This window comes from Amblyomma americanum, chromosome 1, assembly GCF_052857255.1.
Source record: "Amblyomma americanum isolate KBUSLIRL-KWMA chromosome 1, ASM5285725v1, whole genome shotgun sequence".
NCBI classification, from domain to species: Eukaryota; Metazoa; Arthropoda; class Arachnida; order Ixodida; family Ixodidae; genus Amblyomma; species Amblyomma americanum.
The window spans coordinates 182434859-182453099 of NC_135497.1; the positions used below are offsets into that span (position 1 = coordinate 182434859).

Sequence of the window (18241 nt, forward strand, 5' to 3'; positions counted from 1 at the left end):
AGGGGGAGCTTTCCGTAAGGCGGCTTTATTTCCAATTCGAATGAAACATGATTTAGTAGGAGAGAGTGTTAGACCCAAAGGTGGGAGGCGAGATGTCAATACATCCAGCGCGTGTTGAAGGACCGACTGATGAATAGACGCATCTGGATGACAGCACCACAAGGTGATATCATCGGCATACGCAAGCACGCGGATAGAAGGGATGGTCTCTAGGGCTCGAACCAGAGGAATTAAAGCCACATTAAATAATGTGGGGGCGAGAACAGAGCCCTGCGGCACTCCTCTATTGGAAGTGAAGTTACCAAAGGGCTTTCCGTGGACACGCACGCTGAAGGTTCGATTTGCTAAAGGCGGACTGTCGGGGTAGTCACGGCTAACAGGTGGTCGGCACCTGATTGTGGGCCAGTGCTTACCCTAGGTGATTCCTTTGATGATTGCTCCCGAGTTATTAGAATTCTTCGAGAGGATTGAGAACGACGCTGTTCCCGGCGCTGGGTGAGTTCGTCTAGTCGGCGGCGAGCCTCCGCGATTGCATTGTCTAAAGCTGTGTTCTTCATCTGTGGTATCCACATGTGATGGATGCACTGGACGTGTTGGCGTACCATTTGATCCGGGAAGATAAGCCGCTTGTGCATATGTACGCTGGTGGGGAGACGTATGGTGGCAGGGGTTTAATGTACTTAACCGGGTAGACGTGCGAAAGCGCGTGTTCATTCTTCGCCTCTTCTTTCTGGCATCTGCAACCGCGTCTCTCGCTCTTCATCTTCACACCCTCTGTCCACTCGGCGGCAGCTGGCGAGACGCCCTCCTCCCATTGGCGACAGCTTTCGCGACGCTCCTCCGAACTTACCCGGGCTTCCTCCCATTGGCTGCAGCTTGCGCAATGCTGCTCCGAACTGACCCGAGCTCACCCGAGTTACTCCGAGGCTTCACATAAAGTTCTTGGTTAGGTTCGCTGAGTAGTGCTTTCGCACTGAAACACACTGAACTTCAGACATATTGCACTGCACAAATAACACTTCTTTTATTTCTGTGAACAAAACGCGCACTTTATACAGAGGGTAGCGGAAATATTAAATACCAAATCACAGACCAGATGACACACGTGCACGCTTGAAACTACGTTTCGAGTGCCAAGGAGTTAGTGCGACGCTGAGCGCTCGATCGCTCGTCACAAACACACGCGTACGCGCACAGCACAAGGACGACCGCAGCTGATGTGTTAACCTATTCGAGACACATAACTTCCACCATAACGGCGTTATGGCACTGCGAGCAACGCCCGCTCGCAGACACACAAAAGCATCACTCGGCGTCTGAGAGCAGAATGAAGTACGCCGGAAAGCAAGGTGGGAATAATACATGAACATATATACACAGGCTTCGCTTGCGAGGCTTGCACGCACAGTGAAGCGGTGCAGGGCATTAAGGACCTGCGCATTTTATATGGCGGTTTTAATTAGCTCCGCGACGATAGGTACTGAAAATGACCTGATTTTGCATTTTTCAAGGAGCCAAGTAGGTCGGGAACCTAAATTTCCCGGCTTGCACCGGGCCTGAGGTGCTAGTGGAGCGGAACAGTATACTCATCTGAAGCAGTTCCCTAACCGGCAGGAAAACCGGCGGGCGCGCTTCTTGAGAAAGTAATCAATGTTTTTCTTCCCGCTCAGAAAACGGGGGCAGCACTTCCCGATTGATTCTGGTTGCTCGGCAGTAAGGCTCAGGCCTAAGGCCGCGAGACTTCGTAGTTTTTTTTTTTTCTTCTATAGCTGCACTACGCTACAAAAAAATAAAAATAAATTCAGCAAGAAATTAACAAAACACTACGCGCGCGGAGTGATTAAGCTGGCGAAAACAAGTGCGGCTAGACCTGCTGCAAGCGAAGCACTAACAAATAAAGGACGCGGGAAGCAGTGGCGCGTCGAACCTCATGCCTCGACGCAAACACTTGCCTGGTTATTCACAAGCAAACTATGAGAAATTTACAAGCAGAAGCAAACATTGCAGAGAGTTGCCTATACACATGTACACAATGAATATCGCTGCTGTGAAAGCCGGTGATGTCGCCACTGGGCAGACATCACGGTCGCTGCGACTTCGCCGAATTTCTGAGCACAGAAGGATGGGATCTGAAGGGCTGAATGTGCTCGCATCCCCATTGCTTTTGAAGACGAACAAAACGTATTTACAGCTCGTGTACTCTCTAATGAAATAAAAAAGGTAAGCGGGGCAAACGTGGAGCCGCGTACAGTTTCCTAATGTGGAGTCAAGTGGGAAAGGGAGTGCCGACGAAATCTTGCAATATTGATTTCAAGATAATTTGGCTGGTACCAGGCGGCAGTGAAAAAACATCGAAGTATTGAACGCCTCAACTGCCCCATTCAACTAATTTAAGACACTTCTCAAATTAACTTGGGGTACATTATAAAATTAAGTGGTGCCAGCCTTTGCTTTCATTCAAAATAGAAAATGGCGGTTATGGAAGAGCAGCTTGAATGTTTGGGAGGCACTGTTGATATCTGTTGAGCGAGCACCACCTCTACCAACTGTTGGCAATTAGCACACGGGCTAGGTTTAGCGCCAGTGCGCAGCACTCCACAATGGGCCAAACCGAAAGCTTTCCCCCGCATACTTTGTTAAAAGCTGTCTCCTTGCTGGCTGCATCGCCCTTCATATATATTTTTTGAATGGAAACAAGCTGTCGCACTTCGTATTGCTTCATGTTCGAATACAGTTATTTGATCAACACTCGCAGCGCCTAATTACCTAATCTTATTGCCAAATGAGGAGGTCACTAAATCCATATACCATGCGTGGTGGCTGACAATGCAAGCGAATGAAAGAAAAATATACAGGTTAACCTGCCGCAGTTTCTTATTCTCTTTAACATCGCTCACAAGAGCACCTTGCATTTACACGGTGTTGAGTCGATTGTGGGGCAATGCACGTAAATGAGTAGTTTTGTAGAAATTAAAAACAAGGAGGTTTGATCTCAGCAAGGTAAGCGCTGAAGTGGAAATTTTCTGGTCGATATGTTTTTTGATTGGCTTGCTTCAGGCACTTCCCTATTATGGTCGTATCGTTGAGAAAACATGTGGCCGCAACACTGCACGCAGCCGCACTGGTCGTCCGGGACAAGCCGATCCACCAGGTGGGCGTCGTGCTCGCTTGCGTTACCACCGTGGGTGGCACTTTGTTTACTCCAGGCGCTCGGGCTTCGCTGGTAACTGCGGATGACAGCTGGAAAAGGTTGGGACGAAGGAAACGGCGTCAGATGTCTGTGGTGCTTTTTTTTAATTGGCCACCGACGTCTCAACGGGCCAACCGGCGACGGGGTTGGATCCTACTCAAGCGATGATGCACAGTCCCACAGGAGTGGGACGAGCTAAAGCTGGACTAACGAAAGCAGTCGACGCAAGCTTTTGATGCTAGTTCTATATAAATGGGCGTCTGTGGTGATAGTAAGACTTAATAATCATCTTTATTTGAATTACTTTGATTCAGAAAGGGGCGAAACTTTCTAAAAGTCGACCAGAAGATTTATGGCGTCGTAAACGAACACCGAATAATGCATCAACGTACAAATAAACTAGCTTATTATGACATTTCCTTACGTGTTCGACCCCATGTGTGGAAAGAATGAAAATCTCGCGAGACTGCGGTCCCACGCACGCGTTGATAACGACTGCAGCTGCTGCCATCTAGCATTCAGGGCGACACGGGCTTGAGGCTGAAGCTTATGAGCGCGTAGCGTTGAAATATGCCTAGCACACAACAGATCATCTGAACATTGAGGTGCTTTTAATAATCCCGCCAGAATTCTTTAACTTACTGGAAAACAGTCAGGAATTAACGAAGCTCTGACGTTGTTGTCAGGTTCGGTCCCGTGTCCACGGTGAACCACAAGGTTTGGAGAAAGCTGCGCGCCTTTCCATCAGATGAATCGAATAATAATTCATTCTTTGAAATTTGTTGTACTTCGCCTTGAAGAGATCAACTTTGCACCATGACGTGCAACCCCCCTAGTCACAAAATGTGATCGAATGCCAGGAAAATATTCATCATTAAAATAATATTGTGTTGCATGCTTCCGCGCAAAGAAACGTTACTAGGCAACTACAGAAGCTTAACGTTTCAGCAATGCTCGATTGCAAAATAGCTTTCTGGTGGTCACTGTACGCAACAAAACTACAAAGCGGGGCTTAAAAGGACAGTCGGCGATCACGACAAGTTCTGTGTTCTTGGGACGCGAAGCTTATTATGCGAGAATTTTGATTGACCATCGTAAAGAGTCAAATAACTTGGTGAGACACGGACGAGTATCGCATCAAAGAAATCGGTTTTATCCTCTCTGTGCCTGAACGTCAATATCATTGCAGCCTCAGAAACTTAAGACGGCTTTTTAAGTTTTACCAGAACACATGCCGCTGAGATACCATATGAATCCGTCTAAATTGAAGTCCTGGTTTCACCTGTAGATACGAATTTCATTCTGTATGTAAAGAATTATGTAACTTTGCAGGCTTTGATTCTAAACAGAAAACATGTGCAGAATGGACAAAAGACTAAGGAAATAGATGTTGCATGTTGTTCAGGTTTGACTCGCATGGCAACGGACGAATCGTATTCACCCTGCATAATGAGCGAAATAGTGATCAGATAGTGATCTCATAGGCTAACCTGAGCTCATGGAGAGAAAGCGTAAAGAAATGCTGAAACGCTTATTTCAAGACAGTAGGCAGGCGTAAAAGCTTAGTCTGGTGCTTTCAAATATTTTTGTTGCAAAATATTTATGCACAGTACAGCTCCTGTTTTCCAATAACGCTCTGACTGTCTTCTGCCTCATAGCTCCGAGGTAGGTCGTTTAACTCATTAGCCGCAGATACATAGAGCCGATAGTCCCTTTCGTACTGTCCTTCCACAGGTGCCATCAGGGGAGTTCACGAAAATTAGTTAAAAGTTGGCCGTTTCAGATCTTTTCCGGCTAAGGAAGCTAGCCGTACAGCCATATTTAAATCATGATTCCCGTGTTGATCGCTTTTAGTCAAACATTATTAGAGTAACGTAGATGATGGTTGAAATGCTGTTTTACAAGTTGCCAAAAGGTTGATTTTGCATATAAAAGGCCGTATATAACTGAACCTAGAGAGATCACATGTCTTTAAGCTGCAATGAACGCCATTTTTTGATGCTTACAAAAAATGGTTTGGCTTATGGGGGTTTAATGTCCCAAAGCGACTCATGCCGTAGTGAAGGTCTCCGGAATAATTTCGACCACCTGGGGTTCTTTAACGTGCACTGACATCGCACAGCACACGGGCCTCTAGAATTTCGCCTCCATCGAAATTTGACCGCCGCTGCCGGAATAGAACCCGCGCCTGCTTACAATAACTGGAAACCTAATAAAGCTTCAGTGTTATTACAAAGATCCCAGCGACTTATAGGAGAAGCAAGTGTATGTTAATCAATCGCAACATGTAAAGGGCTGCTGCCAGTAATGCTGCTTGCTGAAAGCTTCATCTTTCTGTAGTCTAAATGGTTCAATTCGATGCTGAGCGCTTTTCTTAACAGTGCATCATAGAGTGAGCCTAAATATAAAGTTAACCTCTTCAATTTTTGTTATGTGGATTTGGAACACAAGTGTGTGAACCAAGCTTTCCTTCGTTCCGGTTGTACAGTGCGTTACGCGAAGGTCAGGGAAGCGCTGTCATCGCAGTGCTTACTCGTCGGGGCCCCCTTGCCACTGTTGGTTTAGCCGTGGTATCCGCCGTAGCCTCCGTGGCCGTAACCTCCGTGTCCGCCACCGATGCCGTACGCGGGCACGTGCTTCCCGTTGGCCGAGTGGTAGGGTGCGGCCGCCGGCAGACTCGTCTTGGTGCCGGGCTCGTTGGTCTTGACCATGGCGCGGAAGCCCCACTTGTCGGCCACGTAGTGCACCTGCCGGTGGCGGCCGTCGATGTTGCCCAGGTAGTAGGATCCCACCACCGGGCCGTACGCCGAACCGCTCTCGTGGCGGCCATGAATGCTGCCGTAGCCATCCACGACGTCGTAGCCGAACGTGTACTCGCCATAGTCCTGGTACAGCACACGGAGATCACAGTGAGATACGAGAAGAAAATAATTACAAGTTTTATTTTGCTAATGCCTAATGTCCGTTGTCTAGCGAGTCTTAGCACTCAAGGTAGAGTTGCCATTCGGGAACTAATCCTGCAGCACCAGACACGACGTCTACAACTTACAATTCTTTCTTTGCCAGTGGAGGGACATCAAACACAAGTATCATTCCATCGCGGCAGTGGTTTGATGGACAAGTGCTGAACTGCCGCTCTAAGTGAAATAGGCGCCAAGGGAGCACAGCACAGCAATGCATTGCGTTTCTGGCACTGCCATCAGCTCGAGGTGCTTCCTGCCGTCTGGCGCGACCAGTGGGTGGACATCTTTTTGAGCAAACTGGGAGCTATTGTATTTGAGCGAATGGAAAAGCAGCAGAGTTGCAGTCGAAGGGGCACCTCGTAATTCCACTTTGTTGACATACTATGAGCTAAGGTTTGGCAGTAGGAAACTTATTTGATAGTCCATTGGGAGAAATAGATCAAAACTAGAAATGCAGACAGCTCTTGTATTTGTTTCATCCTTCTTTATCTCAGCCAACAGTACCGCCTACTTTGCTGCCCTAGTCCTCACTATACAGCACTGGTCTCCAGCGAAGAAAAAAAAAGAGTTACGTTTTATCTCAGCCAACAGTACCGCCTACTTTGCTGCCCTAGTCCTCACTATACAGCACTGGTCTCCAGCGAAGAAAAAAAAAAGAGTTACGTTTTGCTTTCTGTAGGTATTGCTGTGTCCTCCGTGGTGCCCGTGGTAACCGGCGTTCACCACAGCCAAGAGACCAAGGAAGGCAGCAACCTAAAAGACAGGACATAAATGGGAAAGTGAGTGTACCACGAGACATGTAATAAAACTCCTGTTGAAGGTTTTAAGGAGGTTTTACGTCCAAAAGTGACTCAGGCTATGAGAGACGCCGTAGTGAAGGGCTCCAGAAATTTCGACCACCTGGGGTTCTTTAACGTGCACTGACATCGCACAGTACAAGGGCCTCTAGAATTTTGCCTCCATCGAAATTCGACCGCCGCGGCCGGTATCGAACCCGCGTCTTTCGGGCCAGCAGCCGAGCGCCATAACCACTCAGCCACCGCGGCGGCAAACTTCTGTTTACCGAGCAGTACGCTAAGATGCCGCGGCGAAATTCTCAGCTGTTACAAGTGATAAAACTTAACAAATAAAACGCCTCGTCAGACTTCTGCAGGATGATCTGTTGCCAATTTCCGCATCTCATCAGGTACAAATTTCAACAAATACCGACATTGCCATGTCGTGTTGAGTTCTCGTTGTGGTCAGCGAAATAAGAAAAAAACACGAGTCAGGCATGGACATTTCGCTTTAAAACACTTCACGCGAACAATATCGTGATCGAAGTTCAAGCGTGTGTCTGCTGCGATGATTAAGTCACAAAGTAATTCTCGAAAGTTCCCGGTTGAATAAAAGCTATATCTTCTTCGTTTCTACCATAGATTAGCGTTGCTTCCTACCCATTAACCACACCAGGAAACGTCGCAAGAGAGGTTTGTTTAACAATCGACTATAAGTTACCACATAATAAGGGCGGCCAGCCACCGCTTACTATTCCCCCTTCCCTTTCCTTTCGAATTTTCTTGTCATATCAGCCATGTTTATCTGGATAACGCGATAATTGCGAAGAGCAAATGTAAAAGGAGGTCTCGATGAGCAGGAGCTGAGCGTCAAATTATCAGGCTGTTTCAAACAACCTAATAATTTTTCACCAGGCTTACTACACCGGACACGAAAGAGGTGTACTACGGGAGCAACGCACGAAAGTTAAGGACATCGCAGCCACGACTGAACTCGCGCCAGCGTCACAAACTGGGCTCCTTGCACGTCGCGTAGGTCAGAGGCAAAAGCAAGTCGTTACATCCATCCGTGCAGTGGCCACGCGGCGACGGCGTGCCGATGCGGAGCAACGGCCGGCCCTCGCGGCACGGGCCACCCCCAGCGGCGCGTGCCCTTGAAGCCACGACAGCGCTACTCACGGGTGCGAGCGTCATGGTAGTGTCCGGCGGCGGTGCGCACTGATCGAGCGAAGTGAGGCGAGCGGCGGCGGAGGTGCACTGCTTGGTGGGGAGTGACCCTACGCTGCGGCCTGCTTTATACGGCCATTTCCGGGCGGTGCTGCGCCCACCTACTTTCGCCGCGGAACGGGCCAATCCGGCAGCGCAGAAAAAAAGTATCTAGGCTAGCGGAGGTTATTAAAAGGGAGTCCCCTTGTAATCCCCCGGCCTTTGTTGCGCGGCATTAAACTCTTTCTTCAAACGGTTCTCACCATTACGCCCGCTTTCCCAAGTTGTTTTCCTTTTCGCCTCAACTCGAGCGGAGAGCGCCTCCTCTCTCAGATTGGCCGGAGATGAGGTGCGCATTACCTGCTTTGCGTCGAACAGGAAGAGGGAGAGGCAAGCGGCGCGGGGACCGCCGCAGCGCACGGCTCCGCTTCCGATGGTAAACATGCACGACGACACGCGTGCTTAGCCATTGCTCTGCGGCCGCGGCCGTTTTGTCCGCGGCATCAGCGATGCGCGCCGAAAGGGGGAAGCGTTCGATGAACGACGTCGCAGTCGCCTCAGCTTTGCGCGCGCTCCGAAGATCGCCACAGCTCAGTGCGTCGCAAAGCCGGTCCACTCGATTAGCTGCTGAATAGTCGCTTTTCCCGAGGGCTGCTGCTCCTGTGGGTGCTCACATGGGTGCACTGAACGCATTGTACGCTTTTAGCTTACTACTGGTGTGACTGAACAAGAACGGGGTTAGAAACCATGGCTGATAAATCTGCCATTCAGTCAGTCAGGTGACCAAGCGACGCGCTTTGTCGCTTAGCTGAGGAAACCAAGCATGAAAACGAGATACGATTTACGCGACTGAGGACAAATGACAAGTTCCGACATCTGGATTTTGTTAGATGTATTTGCGCCTCTTCTTTTTTCATTCTTGTATGAAACATTTTCGCTACACATTTCCGTGTCAGTTATGCCACATACATTATATCACGGGACATTGACCGATAAATTCGCAGATTATTTGGCAGTTTCCTTGGCAACAGCGTGACGAACCTCTTGCTATAATGTCTGCATAATTCTAGACGCGGGTTCGATCCCGGCCGCGACGTTCGAATTTCGATGGAGTCGAAATTCTAGAGGCCCGTGTACTGTGGGCTGTCAGTGCACGAACCCCAGATGGTCGAAATTTCCGGAGCCCTTCACCACGGCGTCTCTCATAGCCTGAGGCGTTTTGGGACGTTAAACCCCCATAAACCAAACCAAACCAAATACTATGAGCTGTGTAAACTCAGAATTTTCATGTCTGAAGAACCGGAATGCGTGCAGACTAAATTTTCAAGCGTCAAAAGAAAAGACAATTGCACAATATATTTTCGTGCTAAGCACATTTCGTTCTCACGCGTTGCCTAGCTTCCACGCAAATCCAAAAACATAAACTTAGAGGTGCTGTTCTCACACATTTGAGAATGCGCTGACAGCCAAGCGTGCCTATACAATGAGTTCAAATTTAGGCTTCCAAGATTTTTAAAAACAAATGATGAGCACAACACAAAAGCTGAGGTGAGATTATGCAACACAAGGACTGATTGTATTTGTCAATCTCCTAATTAATTAAAATCGTATCAAACTGTTTAGTGGCTGTAGTTAGCATGCATGTTCATATTGGAAGCTTAGAAACGATCATATTAATCGACTATCCCATTTTCTAAATACTCGTAGCACGCCCGTGTTGCGAGGTACCTGTTTCCAAATTGCCCACTCAATCTGTATAATTACGCATGCATCACAGGGACGGGTGATGCGAAGTTGATCCCTGCTGTGACGCTGCTGTTTCTTAGATTTTGCAAGCCTGAAGTGAAATGCTTTCAGTCATCAGCTTCATGCTTCATCCGTTGCCCTACGCCGTTGACAGACGAAACATACACAACTGCGTCACACTAAGGGGGGGGGGGGGGGGGGTGTTTGGCGTGGATATTTCTAAACCCGTTTTGTACTGGATTGAATATTTGGAAGCATATATCTATGGAAACGGGCGTGCTACGAGAATTCCATCAAATAGTTTAGCCTGGGAGCACGGCCGCTTTTAAGTCTCCGATATAAACATGCGCGCTAACTGCAGTGACGAAATAGTTAATGTCATGAATTTAGTTAATTTATGCTTGCCTGGTCAAATAGCATGTGTTCAAAAAGAGCTTTCGAGAACTACGATTCATCTGATTTTCATTCCTACTTTACAACGCCCTGAATAGTGGCCATCAACCGACTCTCCGTGATCAGTGATCTGCACAGCCTTCCCAATCACCTTTCTATCATGTAAATCCTGATGAAGCACCAGCCGTGCTTCCTTGTATCTACGCGGTTGCCTCTCGTAGTCCTATCCTCACGCCTCCACCAAATTTTTGAAACGCCCTTCACAAAATTGGAATCTTATGTGAACCCCTGCTCACGCGCACTGGCTTTCCCTTGAGAGAGAGAGAGAAAGAGAGAGAGGATTTAACGAATACAAGATCGGAGAGGTCTGCCTGGTTGTTAACCTGGCATGCTACTCCAGATAAGGGTGAAGGAAGAGGTAGGATAGGCAATAAAATAGCAGATGGTTTAGCATGGCTAAGCGCGGAATATCGTGCAGTAGCACTAGTTACGGTGGACACTTAAGGCCCTTAAGTGCTAAAGGCATTTTACCTAAAAGCCTTTACCATAAAGGTCTTTCGCCTAAAGGCCTCTACCCGGAAGCGTTTACCATGAAGGCCTTCACCATAAAAGCCTTTCCCATAAAGACTTTACCCTAAAGGCCTTTGACCTAAAGGCATCTGCCTGAAAGCACTTACCCTGAAGGCTTTCACCAAGATGTACCCTCACTCAGGCCTTCACCCAGGTGAGGGTCGCAGGTTGCCCACAACCCAGTGGGAAGGTGGGCCGCCTGCCACAAAGCAGGCTCCAGGGACGTACGTATGTATATCACGCCCAATAGACGCTTTAGCATAGCGGAGACGCACGTAAGTCCGTACCTTCACACAGAGAATACAGCTCTCGCACAATTATTCAGTGTACCTTTTTCTTTGCATCAACGCCTAAATGCATCAATTTTCAGCACCATAGGGCTCGCGCTGCTTCGTGAACCGAGCTCCTGCCACAGCTCGTGCGCTGCAGCTCATCCTGATCGCGATAGTGCGTATGCCGGAAATCGTAAAATGCGCTTAGTAGTGCCACCGCACTAATGAATGAATGAATGAATGAATGAATGAATGAATGAATGAATGAATGAATGAATACTCAAACAAAAATACATAAGCAAGCACGTTACAGAAAACAGTCGTGGGCTGTGGGACGAGCGAAGGCTTGCAGGCACGCAACTCTCCCATGTGACACTTTGGTTCCAACGAGGACTTGAGGAGCGCCGCGTTGTCAGCGAGGAGGAGATCTCGTAACAGGTGGGCTTCGTGCAAGAAAATTATAGAGGCGGCTAACAAGTTAAATGACACCGCCACTTGACGGCACCAGACCAGTAAATGCGGATAATTAATTAAAGGGAGAGGAGAAGCCATGCAGGACACTAACGTGCATGCAGTCAGCGGGCATGACTGCGTCAGCGATGTCCGAAAATACAAGGCAGTATCGCAAAGCCAGGCGCCTCGTTTAACAAGCCAGTTTAAGAGTGGCTGTCTCGTTCATGCATTCACCGTGCTTCTTTCACCAAATTACTGCTTGTTTGCCCCAGTGAGTGGCGGGGCTTCGTATAACTTCGCGCCAGTTGAGTGACCGCGTACACATTGCAAGTCTAGTGCTCTTGTAGCGCTTTCCCGTTAGTCTTTACCTTGGCGGTGTAGCGTTCACGATAGATATAAACATTTTGCCCATAACATTTCCTGGATCAGGCTACATCGCAAATAAAGGATGGTAACGTCTGGCTGTCATGGCTTTCCGATAAATTTTTCGCAGCTCGTCGGCGTCATTAAAGTTACACAGTATTGCGCCGTGCGCTTTGTTGGGTGAGAAAGTGTAGCACCAAATACTTTTGTCGCCCGCGAGCGGCGATTTCTGCCGTGAACAGGACGTTTGCTGAACTTCAGCAGCAAGCGTAAATAATTTTTTTTTTTGGTAAAAGCCCACGATATATTGTGCTTTGATGCTTATACGATAACTGGTTTCACCCATGTCCAACATTCTCGGACAAAGATTTTAAAAATTGAAAAATTGTAAGAAACCCTGATATCTAGCATAACCTTTCTTTTATAGTATTTCCATCACTCTCATCGAGCAGTCAAGATAGCAAAAACGTTAATGGAAAAAAAAATGCAAGACTGACGATGGGTGATCTGAGGATATATTGATTGTTATAGTGAAATCTTACATTATACGAAAAAATTGCGTTCTTCAACGGCTTCCCGCTTAAAAATGCTTTTGTCCAGAATTGTTGGCCATGTGCAATACACGCTTTTTTCTTAATACCCAACCTTGATAAAATTCCATGAGCTCGCGTTACAACACCGAAGCTGCAGCATCGCTCAGCAATAAAATAAAGGGGGTGGGTTGCTTCCAAAGGCACCATGTAACAAGGAAGTTCTCACCACCCCCAGGCTTATTTTAGGCTACTTCAAGAGAATGCTGCATCATTATACATATCAATTCTTCAAAAATCGCGCAGCCTGAGCAGTGAAGTGAACCTCTGTTTTAAAGGCTCTAAGCACAAACATGACATCTAAAGTGACATGACATCAGCTGTTCGTAAGTAGCGTCATGCCCATTCCTTGTACTTTTCTGTCCAAAGGTTCTCTCGCTGAGGTCATGTCACGCTCGTGGGAAAGACGGAATTCGGGAAACCCAAACTGAAGAATTCCGAGTTTAATTCCGATTCCACGCGGTGTCAGCGGAACGCCGCTCCATTTCTGGCTCATGTAAAGCTCGAGTTCCCCAAAGGCTGGCAGCAAAAACACTTTTATATGCTATTATGTGTTGCCTAGTATCGCCTTAAAAGAGCAGCAAGATACTTTTAGTGTGAAGGCATTAGATGGCTCATTGATGCGAAAACGCGGGTTAATGGCATCCTAGTCGAAATCAAGAGGAAGAAATGGGCTTGGACAGGGCATGTAATGCGAAGGGAAGATAACCGCCGGTGGTTAAGGATAACCGAGTGGATTCCAAGAGAAGGCAAGCGTAGCAGGGGGCGGCAGACAGTTCGGTTGAGGGATGAGATCAAGAAGTTGGCAGGCATAGGGTGGGCGCAACTGGCAAAGGACAGGTTTAATTGTAGAGACATGGGAGAGGCCTTTGCCCTGCAGTGGGCGTAGTAAGGCTACTGATGATGATACGAAAACCCGGGATCGCCAAAAAGTGGCGGCGGCACATAACTCGCGATGGTCGAAACAGTGCGACTTCATCAAAGGCGGGGAAAATGCGAAATGCTAACCAGTAATAGTATATATAGTACTTACAACTGCACCAACTAATAAGGAACAGAATAGAATTTGAATATAAGGGAAATAGAATTAGAATGGAATTGGAATAGACGTGGAGGAGGATTGCAATGCCTTCGCATTACTCGCACGTACGTTCATTAAGTGCCCCCGGTAATTTTTTTCGCGCTCTATATCTACATGTATGCTGTGCTGACCAGCCTGGCGTCGTGGATTAGCCCCCGCATATGGATGGCAGCTGGGTAACAATGACTAGACATGCTCATCCCAGTGCAGCAGCAAGTTGGCCGGAATTCCATCAAATCTAAACGGGGGTGTTTTGTTTTTACACCCCCAGAAATGGAGGCCGTTATGCCATTATTTAGCGCGAAAATGCCAAACCCGCCGCGCGACAGATACGCTCATACAGGTGGTTCGAAAATCGCTTACCGTGAGACGGCAAATAAAAGCGAAAAGCCCGCACGATTGCAGTAGAGCCACCGTACCGTTATGAGCACGCTTAGTAAACCGCACCCGTTAAGTTCTAGCTATATCGTATACGGCAGTGCAAGCACCGTGACCACGGGAAACCGCCTCCTTGTCTGTACGTCTAGCTGAGCGCTACGGTAAACAAATGGCTGGTAAGAGCACGTCATTTATGTCATTACAGACGCCCAGATTAAACCAGACTGCATATAATCTGCAGAAACGGTTCGTTTGACGCGCCCTAATGAGCGTGCTCTTTACACCAAAACTCAAGCGTCCACGCAACGGACGTTTTTCTGCACCGCGCCGCGGTATAACGGCCTGCTTGTAACGCGCGTTTGCCGCTGCGCGTACTTACGGGCAGTGCTGTTTACGTGCATTGCAATGTCACTGCTGTGAGCGAGAAACCGGCACTTACACTGCGCAATTTCTGCATACGCAGTGTGGCGCAACCGCCGCGTTTGAAGCCGGGCTGCTTGTTGACCGCCGCGCCCACCTGCATGGAAACACGTAATTGGCAGTTTTGCGGTCGTTTTCAGCTTTAGGAAAGCCCGTTGTTTCTTCGGGCAGTAGCTAATGTTTTTGCAGTCACTAACCTGCGCTATGCCGCGCCGCAGAAAGCGGCCTTCATTTACAGACTAGCGGTCAAGGATTCGGCAAAAAATGTGCGACGGCGAACATGCTGTTTTCAGTACGCATCTGTTAGAAGCGCATTTGATGTAACCCGTTGATTATTACTGTTGCTTCTTTTTTTCAAGTGGAGCTTTATGAAGCAGGTTTATTTATATATTTGGGATGTAGAGGATAGATGACGGCCTCGACCGCAGTCTCTGCATGGAAGATGTGAATATAGTGTCCGACGTTTGACTGTAGATCATTCCAGTCACAAGATGACGCGACGAAAAATGATCGGAGGTGAACGGTGTTCTTTGCAGTCGGAATGCACAGGCGACCTTGTGATGGTATACATGTCGCCAGAGAAACGATGGGCTGTGTGATACTGCTGAAGAGGAATAGTAGAACTTATTAATGAGACACCGTGGAGAAATTTTCCACCCCGTTTCTATAGTTTAGAAAGCGTTAGGGTGTTTGGGGTTCAACGTCCCAAACCGATTCAGGAGGATATAAGAGACGCCGTAGCGGAGGGCTCGGCATAATTTCAACTACCTAGAGTTTGCTAGCGAGAGCTACACTGAGCTAGAAGTCGAGCATTTTGCGGTGGCTGGGAGAGGAAAGTTGTGCGCATGCGCCGTTACCATGGCAACCGGAGAGGAGCAGTGGGTGCGGCGTGCGCTTCGCCGTCGCCGCCTCGCCGCACGCCGCTCTATCACCCGAACCGCGTGTCGCATGCGCCGCATTGCGTATAAAAGGCGCAGATGTAATGGGCGGCTGTATCACAGCGTTTGACATGCATGCAGAGAAGGAGAGTCCAGCCGCTGCTAAACGGCGGTATGGGCAAGAGAAGATTAACTCTTCCGATCCCGAGGTTGTCGCGTGGCACTTGGCTGCTCAACAAAGAGAGATTGAGCGTCAGAAGGCGAAGAGAGCAGCGGAGACGCCCGAACAGAGAGTGGAACGGCTTGCCAAACAGAGATGCCAGACTGCCGAGCGTAATAGACGGCGCATAGCCGCCGAGATGGAGCCCAATGTCTCTCTCTCATTGCTAAGCATACAGTGACCACAGCAAGCTCATCCAGGGAAACGTACCTCTCGCTACGTATATCCTGGCATAGCCGAGCTAAGTCACCGCCAGTTTTTCAATCTGCACTGTCATCGCACACTGCACGGGCTTCTAGTATTTCGCCTTCATCGAAATTGCGACTGTGCACCGCCGCCGGGATCGAGCTCGCGTCTTTCGGGCCAGCTAGCAGTCGAAGCACCATACCCACTGAGCCACCACGGCGTCATAGGTTACGAAGGTTCACTTTGTATTTCAAACTAGACGCAGTAGTCGAATACGAATCTTGAATGTAAATGAACCGGACGGCGCGATTCTGCACCGCTTCTAGTGTTAGAGAGGTGTTAGACATGTCAGGGTGCCAAACTGTTGACGAGTGTTATAATTTAAGGCGAACATAGGGTAGGTATGCTAACAATTTTATCGATGGAGTAGCAATCCGCAGATTACGGCGAAAAAAACCAAGGCTGCAGTTTTTTTTTATTGCGACAGTGTGACTGAAGGTTGCAGTTGACCTCAATATTGATGTTTTTAATATGGGGTGTCCGTGTTAGATTATGAGTTAGAGCAATGACAAAGTGCTCAGACGAAGAAACAGCTAAAATGTCAAAACCGGATAGGACGTGTTTGGATGCAACTTTGGACTGCGTGCGATGGAAAAAAATGAAGCATGTCTTGCTTATATGAGGTGACATTAACTAGAATGCACCAGGTTTCGATTCGTTTAAGATCCTATTGAAGGATGCCAGTACTGTTAAAAATAGGACGGCGAATTACGCAGTAAGAGGCTAATAATCAGGTGTTACAGGAAGACTCGTGGGCGCTCCATTAATGTCGCAGAAAAAGGAAGGGGACGAGCTCCGTCCCCTGAGCAACACTTGAAATAACCGGGAAACGGGGGGGGGGGGGGGGGGATATTTTCTGGCATAGACGAATTGTTCTCTGTCGGTCAGAAAGTTGTGAATCCTTTCCATGACTAAACGGTTACGGTTTAAGCGCGAATTTTGCGTCCCTGTGATTCTCTGCCGTTTCCATAACGCGCCGCACTCCTTGTATGAAGTCGCCTGATTTTGTTCGATGTGAAGTTTCTGCACTGAAGAGCCTGCTAACGAGACTGGATCCGCTTCAAGGATGTGCCTGTGAGTGCAGCTATTCCGGCGCATTTGAATGCTGCTGCATAGCACAAACTTTATCAAAGTTGTCGGTATGGCTGGCTCTCAAGAAGGGTTTCTGTTCCTGCAGTTACCTTATCTATATTAATCGGTTTACTGCTCAAAAACAGCGTACTCCACTTGGTTATTTGCTAGCGATAGTGAGACCTCATCGCGTCATTGCCAATTTTTATGCCACGTTTCGCTACAGCCCGATGTTGGCGTCGTGTTTCGGGGGCATTTCACATTGCTAGTGAAATGCGATGTAAACTAGAGTTTTTCAAAAAATCCAAAGGAAATGAAAGCGGCAGCTCTGCCAAGTGCTTCCTGTAGAGTTAACTGGCACCCTTTGCGTCATCGATATAGTATGTGGTGTAGTATGCGATATATACTCAGATATTACAACGGGTGAGTCGCTGTATTCATTTCTATTCCAGTTGAATTCCTTTAGACTCAAATTATTTCATACTCAAATACCAGCGGTTAAAATTCCGCGGGAAAATGCGTGAGTGCAGCCATTGATGGCCTACCTGCCATAAAAAGGGTGTTCGCTGAATTAACGAAAAAATAAAAACAAAATCCTTGCGTCTTAGTGATGCCTAATTACATTTGGTGTAACACATCTTGCTGCTCTTTCTTCTGTTACACGCTATAGTATCTTGTTAAATGTTTCACTCATTTCTTTACTGATTATCGACCTTATTTCTTTCTGCTTATGAGAAGACTGGGGCGCGCATACCGAATACCGACATTAAGTTTGCCCCGCCGCGGTGGCTCAGTGGTTAGGGCGCTCGACTACTGATCCGGAGTTCCCGGGTTCGAACCCGACCGCGGCGGCTGCGTTTTTATGGAGGAAAAACGCTAAGGCGCCCGTGTGCTGTGCGATGTCAGTGCACGTTAAAGATCCCCATGGTGGTCGAAATTATTCCGGAGCCCTCCACTACGGCACCTCTCTCTTCCTTTCTTCTTTCATTCCCTCCTTTACCCTTCCCTTACGGCGCGGTTCAGGTGTCCAACGATATATGAGACAGATACTGCGCCATTTCCTTTCCTCCCAAAACCAATTATATATATATAATTATAATTATAAGTTTGCTTCGCACATCCAAACCCAAAGGAGTGGAACATCTTAACTTATTCAGCTGTAGTGCACCTAAATCCACAGAGAAAAATATACAGCCAGTAGCCGGTGATATTATTCGGCAACGCCGTTCCTTTACTAATTAATTGTTTGGTGAGGTGGGCGTTTAGGGTGTGGATACAAACAAACAAAAAATTATGCTGGTAACAGCGTGCTCAAGCAGACATCTGTTACAGATGTTCGGGAGACTGCACATTGCCGTACCGTGAAACGCGTCCTCCTGACCGATGGGTCTTGAGAGAAGCTCAACGGGGCGGCTTCGTGGTGGC

The 18241-nt window shown here is 47.9% G+C and overlaps 1 protein-coding gene across 1 annotated transcript; it reads right to left on the reverse strand.

The window, feature by feature from the left end:
• Positions 1-999: 999 nt before the first annotated feature.
• Positions 1000-8186, reverse strand: LOC144093982 (adult-specific rigid cuticular protein 15.7-like). The gene is made up of 4 exons (XM_077627799.1): positions 8109-8186; positions 6817-6906; positions 5724-6075; positions 1000-3240 (listed from the first exon to the last, which is right to left on the reverse strand). The coding sequence occupies exons 1-3, from the start codon at positions 8121-8123 to the stop codon at positions 5752-5754; spliced, it is 429 nt and encodes a 142-aa protein (XP_077483925.1). The 5' UTR covers positions 8124-8186; the 3' UTR covers positions 1000-3240; positions 5724-5751.
• Between the last annotated feature and the right edge of the window lie 10055 nt (positions 8187-18241).